This window comes from Chelonoidis abingdonii, chromosome 2, assembly GCF_003597395.2.
Source record: "Chelonoidis abingdonii isolate Lonesome George chromosome 2, CheloAbing_2.0, whole genome shotgun sequence".
NCBI lineage: Eukaryota > Metazoa > Chordata > Testudines > Testudinidae > Chelonoidis > Chelonoidis abingdonii.
Window position 1 is genome coordinate 77,362,195 of NC_133770.1, and position 12,629 is coordinate 77,374,823.

The 12,629-nt window shown below is 50.0% G+C and overlaps 1 protein-coding gene across 1 annotated transcript in view; it reads left to right on the forward strand.

Moving 5' to 3' along the window:
* The window catches only part of CMC1 (C-X9-C motif containing 1), an 88,832-nt gene that overhangs the window by 67,628 nt on the left and 8,575 nt on the right, over positions 1–12,629 (forward strand). Inside the window, exon 3 of the mRNA XM_075062475.1 lies at positions 8,716–8,806. Within this exon, the coding sequence (XP_074918576.1) occupies positions 8,716–8,806 (91 nt within the window). The remainder of the gene's footprint in view (positions 1–8,715; positions 8,807–12,629) is intronic.

The following is a 12,629-nucleotide window of genomic DNA, read 5'->3' on the forward strand; positions in this document are numbered from 1 at the left end:
CTGTTATCTTACTAGCTGTAAGGGTTCGTAACATTCTGTTTGCTTTTTTGACTGTTGGGTCACATTGAGTGGTTGTTTTCAGAGAACTATCCACAATGACTCCAAGATCTTTCTTGAGTGGTAACAGCTAATTTAGAACCAATCATTTTGTCTGTATAGTTGGGATTATGTTTTTCAATATTCATTACTTTACATTTTTCAACAAAAAGTTTATTTCTAATTTTCAGCAGACATAATTTGATTTATTCTTTCTTGTTTAGGTATGGTAGATTTTGCTGTTAATGAATCAGCAGTATATTTATTATATTGTTAAACAGTGTCCTAAATTCATCTGGCATGAAATAACTGTTTAAACTTCAGTTTAAAAGTCAGTTTACCGATTATATTCACTAAAATATCTGCACACATTTAGCTGGCCTTTAAAAATACATCTAATTGTTGAGCATAAAAATATAGCTTAACAATGGCTTTAATTTTTGCAATCATAGTAGCTTTCTATTTCAGCATTTTAAAAAAAAACGTTACGCAAAATTGGGCCAGCTAGTAAGCTTAGGGAGGACTAATGACCCACCAGAGTTTGGCAGAAAGCAGCACGTTTATTATACTCATAGCTAAGCTCAAAAGAAGGGGAGCGGGGGTCACATTCACACTCGCATACTCACGGCCCCAGGACAGGCACAGCACTGGCAATGTCAGGATCCTTTAAGGTAAATGTCTCACAGCACAGCGATGAATGGTGTGATGAAGGTATGTCTTCCTGAGGCACGATGGAATGCAACGCATCAAACCACTGGCAAGGCAGTCCAGGCGAAGGGCCTTCATGGGAGGTACAAGCTTGTGAGTGCACTGCTGAGCACATGGCCGCTTCCCCTTTTAAGGACCTGCTCCTCATGGCCTGTGACTAGAGATGACTTGGCCATGCCTGGTTGGTCACACTCCACCTTGGGCAGTGTCCATGAATTGGGTGTGTGAGTGCTGCCTAATTAGAGTCCTAGGGCTTGGCTACACTGGAGAGTTGTAGTGCTGGTGGTGGCTTTACAGCGCTGCAACTCACTCACCATCCACACTTGCAAGGCACATACAGCGCTGTATCTCCCTGGCTACAGCGCTGGATGTACTCCTTCTCAGCCTGGGGAATAATGACTGCAGCGCTGCTGGTGCAGCGCTGCTCCGCCAGTATGGCCACCAAAAGCGCTGTGTAATGAGGCGGTGTGGCTCCCCTCCTCCCCAGGGAGGGTTGAGCCCCGTCAGACACCTACGGGGGCGGGGCCACAGAGCAGTGAGCCTGCCCCTCAAAGGGTCAGGAGGCGACCCAGAAGTATAAAAGCCGGCCGTCAGCGCTCAGTTGAAGCCCAGCCGCCATCAAGAGCAGACCTGCCTGAGGGTGCTCGTGACTGGGAAGTGGCTGAGGCCCAGGGCCGTTGCCCTGACTGGCCGGAGCTTCCTTGTGCCCGCTACGACGAGGAGCTGCCGGAGCTTCCCCGCGCCCGCTATGACGAGGGGCTGCCGAAGCTTCCCTGCACCCGCTACGAGGAGGAGCTGCTGGAGCTGCCCCGTCCCTGCTGTTACCCCGAGGAACCCCCGGAGCAGGCCGAGCCGGACTTCCCAGAGGTACTGCTGGACCTACCGCCCAGCGCTGGCCGTGAGTGGCCCATGCTACTGGACTCCCCGGGGGCTGACGCCACAGATCAGGTAGACCCGGGGGGGGATTGGAAGTAGCCCGGGGGCAGCCAACTGCAGTCAGGCTGCAAATATACCTGAACCCATGTCAGTGCGTTGCGGTCAGGGACCCCACTGACCAGTAGCGGTGATAACCGCTGCTAGGGCCCCGGGCTGGAACGCAGTGGAGTGGGTGGGGCTGCGTTCCCCCTGCCACCCATATCTGGGTGGCAGAATCCCCCTTTCCCTGGCCTGAGGAGGCCATTGAGCTGCCTGGACTATTGTTGCTCAGCCCTGAGTCAAGAGGGTCTGAGCCTCTGTACTTTGTGTTTGGTGCCCCGCCCGAACCATGGGCTGGGCCCCCTTTAACTGTGCCACTGCTCGGTCCTGCACCAAAGGGCTTGAGCTGCCTGAACTATTGTTCGCTCAGCCCTGAGCCAAGAGGGTCTGAGCCTTTATAATCTTGTATTTGTTGCCCTGCCCTACAGCAGAAGGTCGGGGCCCCAAGTGACTGTACAGTGCTGCTCAGCCCTGAAGAAAGGGCTGACTTAGACAACGCGTATCGAGGCCGGTGTGGCTCCCCCCTCCCTGGGGAGGATCTTGCCCCAGCCGTGCACCTTTACACGCTGTTATTGGCCTCCAGAGGTATTTGGAGGTATCCCAGAATGCCTGTTCAGCCACTCTGCTCATCAGTTCGAACTCTGCTGCCCTGGCCTCAGGTGACCCACCCTTTGAATGCCCCGGGAATTTAAAAAATCCCCTTCCTGTTTGCTCAGCTGGAGGCATCAGTGTCTTTCTAGGTGGGACCTGCTCACGCGCCAAAAAGCCCCGCATGAGCGTGAGCGAGTTGGCTGGACCTATCCGTGTTTGTGGGGAGGACTGTGCAGGTCCCATGCTGCGCTAGCCGTAGGAATTACCGTACCTTTGCGGCAGGTATACACAGGCCATGCTGGAAAGGGGCCATACTGGGGGTCGTTTGCGTGCAGGTTAAAGGAAGGAGCTGGGAGTCGCCTATTGCAGCCGTGAGGAAACCGCCGCTCCAGAGCGCTGTGCCCCCGACCTGCCGTTTTTACCAAGAGCTGGCGTTGTGATACTTGGGGGTGACCCACCGCCATCTGAGGACCATAGATGGCCTTTGGATGTGAGGGTCGGGAGGAGGAGCGGGGAGATGACCGGAGAGTTGAGCGGTACTGGGGTGGGGGAGAACCACAGAGTCCCGGAGGCATGCAGCAGGCTTTTCAAGCCAGGAGGAAGGTCGCTGTCGCAGCAACCGTATGGGTGGAGGACACGAGGTTACTGCGGTTTTTATTTTCTGGATGGAAATTTTTTTCGGAGATAAGACGGGAGCGTTCCTCATTGCTGATGGCCTAGATGTATGGAATAGCAATGGTGATGTGGTCTTACATCGCAGAGTATCCAGCCTCGGTAATCTCTTCAAGTTTCAGACGAGCATGGGCATGTGTTTGCGCAAGTGTGTATTGGAGAGCCACCGTGGCGTGCTATGTCCCAGTCAGGCTATGCGTCCGCGCCACTGTGCCTGTGAGGTTGGGGGGCCATTGCTGACAAGGGAAGTGCTAGGGGGCCAGGCAGGAAATCTGCATTTGCTGCTAGAAGACCCTCGCTCTTCCCAGGTGACCCGCAGCGCGAGATATCTTCCAGGATCAACTCCTCTGCAAATGTTGGGAGGGATCTGTTCGTGTAGGTGCCCCCTGCAGCTGGGTTTGCTTTCCCCAACACACAGAGACACACAGTACGCCTGAACAATCTAGTCCCTTCTTACTCACCATTTCAGGGCTCCTGTGAGTTGTGGGCGCTCTCTTTGGTATGGGAAAATTGGCTTTGTGAAGAATGTTTACTCCTTCCTGCGTGGAATACTATCTGGATATACATGCTGCTCTGTTAAGTGTTTGCCTTTTCTTGGTCCAGGGCGAATTGTGGAATTCTCAGCTGTCGTTGTTATTCACAGCCTCAAGACTCAACCTGCGAAGAAGCCATTGAAAAGACAAGAAGACTGCGGCAACAGTTGTGGATCACTCTGCCAGGAGATAAAACTGCAGGGATGGAGGGAAAAGGAAGCAGTATCGCCAGGAACGCAGCGGCCAGGTAAGAAAGCAAAAGCAGCTGAAAGATCGGGCGCGCAGCGGCACTCTTCCAGGCGCGTTAGCCATGCAGCAGAGCACTACTCTGCACCGCCCCCCACCACGCCAAGCTCATTCCTGACGCGTGCCCCCATGTCAGCTCACACCCCCTCCCTATGATCAGTTCTTTACCACTGCTGCTTCCAGACACTGTCGTTCACCACCAGCCCCTAAGAAACTACCAACCCTTAACCTCTCTGCATTCTGCAGCCCGCCAATCACCTGTGCAAGTATAGGGCATGCCTGGAAGTGCCAGCAGTCATTGCACGGCCACTGTGTCCAGACAGGACATTCAAAACCTGTGATTGTACAGTTCCGCACCCCACCCCCCCTGCCTTTAGGTTCCCCAAATGTTGTGTGTCTATCAATAAGTTATTTGCTTTTCATAAATGAATTTCGTGGCTTGGAAACAGTCTTTATTATTGCAGAAAGTCCAAAGATACCTTTAGCCCCAGGAAAAACAGGCACTGCAAATCAGCTTTAGAAAAACAGATTCCTACTAACATTGTACCACTGCACTTCACTACCCGTGCAAGGCACCAAACATTACTGTTGGTTTTCAGCTCAAAGTTCCTCCCTCAAGGCATCCCTGATCCTTGCAAGCCCTGTGCTGGTTCTCTTAGTAGCCGTGCTCTCTGGCTGTACAGATTCAGGCTCTCCAGGCTTTAAACCTACGGGAGGTCCGATGCCTGACTGAATCTTTGCTCTTCCCGTCAGCAAGATTATGGAGGTACAGCACGCGATATAAACCGTGGGGATGTTGCTTTGCCCACAAGTCTAGCTTCCCATACAGAGGATCGCCAATGCGCCCCTTTAAACGGCCAAAAGCACACTCCACAGTCATTTGGGCACCGGCTCAGCTGTAGTTGAAACTGGCTCCTTTGCTCCTGTTACGGTTTCATGAGTCAAGGCATTAATGGGCTAAGCCAATGGTCTCCAAGTTGATCACAATGGCATTTCAAATCCCCTACTTTTGATTCTTCCCCGTCTTGGGAAAAAGAAATCTCTGAAAGCCTGCAGCTTTTTCTGCCCTGCCAAATAGGCTCAATCTCTCCCCTGAACAAAATAAACCGAACAGGCCCAGTATTCTGAAGATGCGTGCTCATGCCACTTTCCAGGCCAAGCTGTGTTAATGTCATGCCAACGCCCACGGTATCGCCACAAGCACCTGGAAAACTATAGTAGAATACCCTTCCTTCGCCAGATTAACGTACATCGGATCCTATGATGGGAGTGGTGCCAGAATAGCGTAATTATTGCGTCCCATCTATCGCCCCTCCACAGTTAAGGGAACCCGATCTGTGCAAGCCATCTCACAATGCTCCTGCACGTTCCCCAAAGTCACAGTTCTTTTAGCCAGGATGCGATTAATGCCGCCCTGCAAACTTGCATCAACACGATTTGCAACGGTTGACTTTCCCACTCCAAACTGAGTTCCCGTGACCGATCGGTAGCTGTCTGGAGTGCCAGTTGCAGACTGCAATAGCCACTTCGCTTCTCACCGACAGGGCAGCTTCAATCTCGTGTCCTTGCGCCACAGGGTGGGGGCGCGAGCTCAGCACACAGTCCCATGAAAGTGGCTTTTCTCATCCGAAAGTTCTGCAGCCACTGCTCGTCATCCCAGACTTCCATGACGATGCGATCCCACCACTCAGTGCTTGTTTCCCGAGCCCAGAAGCAGCGTTCCGCGGTGCTGAGCATTTCCGTGAATGCCAGAAGCAATTTAGTGTCATACACGTCAGGCAACTCGCTCGTCAGATTCCTCATCACTTTGTATCTTAAAGAATAGCTCAACTGCCAAACGTGATGTGCTGGCGAGATTCGTCAGCACACTCCTCAGCAGTTCGGGCTCCATTTCCCACAGGAATCGCGCTGCACAGAAACCGTTGAGAGAGTCAAGAGGGCGCCAAACGTGGATGGAAAAACAGGGGTTGCTGGGATGTGAGGCGATGCATCACGAGGTGTTGGGACAGGAAGCAGAATGACTCTCACCCTCCGCCCCCTTCCCACAACCCACAGCGGCAAAATGGCGCCAAAATGGGACGAGGTGCTCTGTGGGATAGCTGCCTGTAATGCACCACTCCCAACACCGCTGCAAATGTGGCCACACTGCACCGCTGGTAGCTGTCAGTGTGGTCACACTCCAGCGCTTTCCCTACACAGCTGTACGAAGACAGCTTTAACTCCCAGCGTTGCACACCTGCAAGTGTAACCAAACCCCCAGACACCTTGTCTATCTGGGAGCTCTTCTGATCTTCCAGCTGTTTAAGCAGACCATTCATCCCACAAGCATTCCAGGAGGGAGGGGTGGGGGAAAGCCTCTTCACAAGTATTCAAAGAGGGAGAGGAGACAAGGGGGATAGGGGGGAGTGTAACAGACCTTTTGAGCGTACAGGTTATACATAGAATACAGATCATTGCTGTTCCTACAACAACCACCACCTGTTGTAAGCAACGTATTATTAGGCTAGTCATAAGTACTTTTAAGCAAATACCAATTAATTTTAACAAAACCTATTCTATTAAATTACATTTTTTTTAAGTACAGTAATTGAATGCAAAGAAAATGAATTGCACACTACACAGGGTAACTAATTAGTAGGCAATTAGTTATAGGGTATGTGTTTTTAAATGTTGATATTTAAAAAACTTCATACATTCCATTTTTAGTTTGTGTTATACAAAATAAGATATTTTTCTTAAGGCTGGATGGTTCCTTTCACTGCTGTAAGTAGATGGAACTGGGATCCATCATCTCTCTCTCACTCTCTCTCTTAGGGAGATGTATCTACTCTGTGTTCTCCCCTCTATGAGACACCCCTGAGAGTGATCGGTGGGATTTGGAGATAGGGAGCAGAGCAATAGATCAGCTATTCTCCTTGGCATTACCCCCTGCTGACTCATTGGATTTTAAAGAGGAAATGTGTTCTGGAGTCAATACTGCTACATGCTGCTGCACAGTCCAAATGAGATACAGCTAGTAGTAGCAAGACTCCTTTGAGCTGTGCTGCTATAGAGAAGAATCAGCAGGGCAGCATATTTTCTCCATGGAACTAGTGGTTTCCTTCTTCGTGCAGCCCCAGGAGCTATAGGAGTGGGAGACCATGCCCATTGTATGCTCCCAGGTCCCCTAGGATCTGTCACCTAAGGGGAGGATGGCTTGGAAACTCCACTGCGTAAACCACACCTCAATGTTTCCCAGCTTCTCTCCGAAGGGCTCTTTCACAACAGGAAATTATCCAGCCAGTGGTATTTAATTGGTTTAGTAATTACTGTCATTACTACACTAGATTGTAGTAATTATTATGCTTAGCAAATTTTGGAAGCTCTAATCATAGAAGAAAAGCAACATTAAGGGTCCTAACTTTTATTTAACAACACTGATGAAGTCATTGATTTAGTATTTTTAACATACACAAGCTATTTCACCACAATAACACTGACTTATCAGTATGAAAGGCAGGGAGTAGAGTTTTAAATGGGATTTGTTACAGAATACACAGCTTCAGAAATTGGTTGGTGGTATTAGCAACATCACTGTATATGAGAGTGTTAATGTGTTATATAGTATGAAGGAAAGATCCCAATTAAAATCTTGTTGCTAAACAAGTGACAAAGACCTTACAAACAGCTTAAGGCTCCAGGCTAGCCGTTGTTGGGTTTGAAGATCAGACTCGGTCAGTGAATGGGAAAATGTTTATAATGTGGTTTGTTTTCTTCATAACACACACAAAAATATAATCAAGCAGCATTAGTGGGTTTATTCAGCTTAATATACATACTGCAATTTCTGGATATATTTCATAGTGACTTGGGGAGTGAGCCATATCACTTAGACATTATATAATATCAGAACAGGTATATCTGCATGGCATTTGACAATTAAATTACTAGTTGGATACTAAAGGTCTCTCACTATCATTCAGGCTGAGTGTTTGTGAGGTCTGCATTTGGCAGAGGACCCCCCGGTATTCAAGAGTTCAGAACCAGACTTTGTTCAAAGAGCACCCTGGCCAAACAGCACATAGTGCTCCCAAAATGTGTAGTTTGGAATACATAGTCCTCTCACTTCCAGCAGCAACAATCAGGTGTAGCCATTAAAATAAAAGGCCTTAAACTGGTGTACAACTGGTTTGAGAGGCAAATCAGGCCTTGATTATTTATCATCTACATCAGAGGTAAAGATTAAGTTACATAGGTATGTCTACACTGCTCACTAAGCACAGGCGCTCACTCAGGTTTGAGCTCAAGCCCCCTTCTGTCCACACACATACATCAGATTGACTCGGGTCAGCAAGCATTCGGGACTCAGATCCTAGGATGCTGCTCACGAGTTGGATCAGAACCTGAGTCTCACTCTGACTTGGGCCCAAGGCCTGCCATTTTGTGGTGTGGACACAGTTCATGTTGCAGAGCCGAGTCAGAAGGTATGCATAGTGTAGTATGGACATGTTAATATGGCTGTGAGACCTGAGGCCAGCAATTATAAACCTGGTATGGACACTCAAGTGCAGGCTTGGAACCACCAAGTCCACAAGTCTGTGGCCCATGGACCCAGGTTTACAATGCGGCCCAGACATACCCATAGTCACACAATGTACGTGCTTGCTTTTGCAACAGCTAAAAGAGGAGTAATCTGGCAGTTTAGCATCCGCTTTTAAAATGCTCAACTAAAATCAAGGAGAAACCTTGACTTCCGCCAGCCTGCAGTTGTGTCTTAAAAAAATACATGAAGCTCATCACTGACCTAAGTGTAATGCTTGGATATACTGAAGTTACAAAAGTTCCAAGCTTGCCATAATGCCAGAAACAGGTCAATTTGGGAGTCAGATAACCTTTTAAAATAGTGTATTGTCCTTTTGTTAATGTGGGGGAGCCATAGTAAAAGAATCTAAACTTTAATTTTTTTTTATTTCAGCTTTTACCAAATGCTGCCAAGAGTCTGGCTTTCTTATGGTGGTGAAATGTCAACAGGAAAATGCAGCATTGAAACAATGTCTGACTACCTAGTAAGTCAACATGAGACTTTAAAAAAATAAATGTATATTGCTATTGAGAAACTGGGAAAAAAACAACAAAAAAACAACCCAAGTCCTTTAGACAATGCCTGAGTCCGTTATGTAGTTTTAAGGTGTTCTGAAAAAGGTACCACGTATCTTCAGATGATTCCAGGAGTGAATGGAGATGCTAAGCCTCTTCAGGTTTGCAAAGTCTCATGACTTGGGCCTTCCACTACTGAATCTAGGTTAGGGTATTTTCTGAAGGAAAGCAATTATATCTTCAGCTTCATGGATCAGGAAAAGCAAGGCATCTTTTACACTAGCATTTTTTCTGAAAAATTCCCCATGGTTGTGAACACTGCTGCAGCTCTGTTGGTGGTAGCACTGTTTTAGGCAAAGTGCTGGTAGATACTAATATTCTACCATGGTATCAAAGAGACCTGTACTGAGCCCTCTTTTGAAGATCTTGTTTGTCCAATGAATGTGATCAGTGACTCTGGAAATTTCCTTAGTCTCTCTCTTGTACTCTATTAGGTGTCAGTATCTGCAGCCAGGCTGTTTTGAAGATTAATTATGTCACTCTAGGGCCGAAAGTCTGAAACTGAAGGGGAAAAAAATACATTAACATCCTTACCAGGAACTGTAGCAATTACTCTGTTGGTGTTCAGAAAAGACGGTTACTCACCTTTGTAACTGTTGTTCTTCGAGATGTGTTGCTCATATCCATTCCAAGTAGGTGTGCGTGCGCCGCGTGCACGTTCGTCGGAAGAATTTTCCCCTAGCAACACCCGGTGGGTCGGCAGGCGCCCCCTGGCGTGGCGCCATTGCGGCACCGCATATATACCCCTGCCGACCCGCCCGCTCCTCAGTTCCTTCTTGCCGGCTACTCCGACAGTGGGGAAGGAGGGCGGGTGTGGAATGGATATGAGCAACACATCTCGAAGAACAACAGTTACGAGCTAACTTCCCGATCAATTGGGTCTTACGCCGTGGATTGGTTACCATCTCCAGTTTATTTCATCCCCTCCCTCCCACCCTCCCTCCCTGCCCTCTTTCAGGACCCTCTCACGAGCATCTCCTCTGGCAGGAGATCCGCACACTTCTCGAGAATCGAGCCATAGAGGAGGTACCTCAAGAACTCAGGGGCAGGGGGTTTTACTCCGTTATTTTTTAATCCCCAAGTCGAAAGGAGGCCTTCGACCCATCCTAGACCTCCGCAGATAACGCCTTCTTAAAGAATCCCATGGTTTCCTTGGGGACTATTATCTCGTCCCTGGATCCGGGAGACTGGTTTGCTGCTCTCGACATGAAGGACGCATACTTTCATATCTCGATTTACCCCCACACAGATGCTACTTGCGCTTTATGGTTCAAGATCGTCACTTCCAATTCACGGTCCTTCCCTTCGGCCTTTCCACTGCCCCACGTGTTTTCACAAAATATGGCAGTGTGCTGTTTTCCCGTCGTCAGCGCATATGCGTCTTCCCTTACCTGACGACTGGCTTGTTCGGCGGGACTCGCAGACCCAGGTCACCGCACACGTAGCCGTCATCATGGAGCTGTTCGAGTTTGGCCTCATGATCATTTCGACAAGTCCATCCTCGTGCCCACTCAGAGGATAGAATTCATTGGGGCTGTCCTGGACTCCATGCTCGCACAGCTTCGCTCCCCCTGAGCCGGTTCCAGGCAATCAGTCACGGCCATAGAGAAGCCTACAAGCATTTCCCGATGACCTCGGCCCGGGTCTGTCTCAGCCTCTGCTGTCACATGGCGGCCTGCACTTTTGTCACAAAGCACGCCAAGCTCCGCCTTCGCCCCCTTCAATTCTGGCTTAGCCTCCGTTTACCGCCCTCGTAGATGACAGCATGGATGTTTGTCGTCACAATCCCATGCAGCGTCTTACACTCTCTCCGCTGGTGGCAAAACCCCTCCTGGTGTGTGCGGGCATGCCATTCCACCCCAGCGCAACCGTCCATGTCCTGACAATGGACGCATCATCTCTGGGCTGGGCTCACATGGGGGCTTGTCGGACACAGCCTTGGTCCCCCAGGAGCTTATCATTGCATATAAAATCCGAGAGCTACGGACAGTCGCCTCACCTGTGAGGCCTTTCTTCACCACCTGCGGGCCGTTGTGTTTTAAGTGCTCACGGACAATACACCGCGATGCACTATATAAACAAAGCAGGGAGGGACCCGCTCTCTTCCCTTTGTCAGGAGGCGATCAGGTTATGGGAATTCTGTATAGCCCACTCCATGGATCTGGTGGCTTCCTTCCTCCCAGGGCCAGAAACATTAGCGACCGCCTCAGCAGGTCATTTCTAGCCCACGAGTGGTCACTTCGACCGAATGTAGCTCATTCTCTCTTCAGAATGGGGCTTTCCCACATCGACCTCTTCGCTCCCGCAGCAACCAGAAGTGTTCCAGGTTCTGCTCCTTTCGCAGTCTCGCCCCCAGGCTCAATCTCGGACGCTCTTCCTCGTCTCTTGGTAACCACGCTGTAATGCTTCCCACCTTTCCGTTAGTGCACAAGGTCCTGGTGAAGCTTCACAGGGACAGGCCGAGTGATTTGATCGCCCCCAGCATGGCCTTTGCCAACACTGGTACACCACGTTGCTGGACCTTCTCAGTAGCCAGCCCCGTTCCCCTGCCTCTCCTCAGGACCTGATATCCCAGGACCACAGCAGACTTCTTCATCCGACCTGCAATCCCTCCACCTGACGCGTGTCCTGAGTGGTTGAGTCGCTCGGAGCTGCGCTGCTTCACCCCAGTGCAGCGAGTCCCTGGGTAGCAGGAAACCATCCACTAGAGCTACCTACATGGCCAAGCTGGAAGAGGTTCTCCTGCTGGTGTCAGGCGCACCATGCGACACCTGCACAGGCTCCCATCCATGTAATATGGAATATCTTCTGGTACCTCAAGCAGCATGGCCTTGCACTCTCATCCTTGCGCGTACACCTGGCTGCCATTTCGACGTTCCATCCCGGAGAAGGAGCTTCCTCTGTTTTCTTCACCCGATGTCTCGAGTTCCTCAAAGGCTGAGCGCCTTTTCTCAGGTCCGCTGTCCGCCCCTTCTTGGACCTCAATTTGGTTCTGTCGAGACTAATGGCCCCTCCGTTTGAGCCCTTGGCAACCGCTCTCTCCTGTACTTATCATGGAGGTGGCGTTCCTTGTAGCCATTACATCGGCTAGGAGAGTTTCGGAGCTTCGCAACTCTCATGGTGGACCCACCTTACAGATATTCCACAAGGACAAGTGCAGCTGCGCCCGCATCCGGCCTTCCTCCAAGGTGTTCATTTTTCACCTCAACCAAGACATATTCCTCCCGTCTTTTTTCCTAAACCTCACGATCCCGTAGAGAGCAGCAATTAACACTCGCTGGACATACGTAGAGCACTAGCATTCTACATGACCGCACCAGACCTTTCCGTAAGACGCCCCAACTTTTTGTCGCCGTGGCAGACAGGATGAAAGGTCAACCCGTCTCATCTCAGAGAATATCGTCTTGGGTCACAGCGTGCATTCGAGCGTGCCATGATTAGCTCACGCCTTCCAGGCCGAGTGACTGCACATCCACAGGGCTCAGGCCTCATCGATTGCCTTTCTAGCTTGTGTGCCGATCCATGAATATGCCGTGCAGCTACGTGGTCTCGGTGCACCCTTCTCTGCCCATTACGCCTGTACAACAATCAGGGACGCACGCAGCTCTGGGCTTGGCTGTTTGCATTGCAGTGCCCAACTCCGACCCCACCGCCTAGGTAAGCTTGGATTACCTACTTGGAATGGATATGAACAAGCACTCGAAAAGAAAAGACGGTTACTCACCTTTGAAC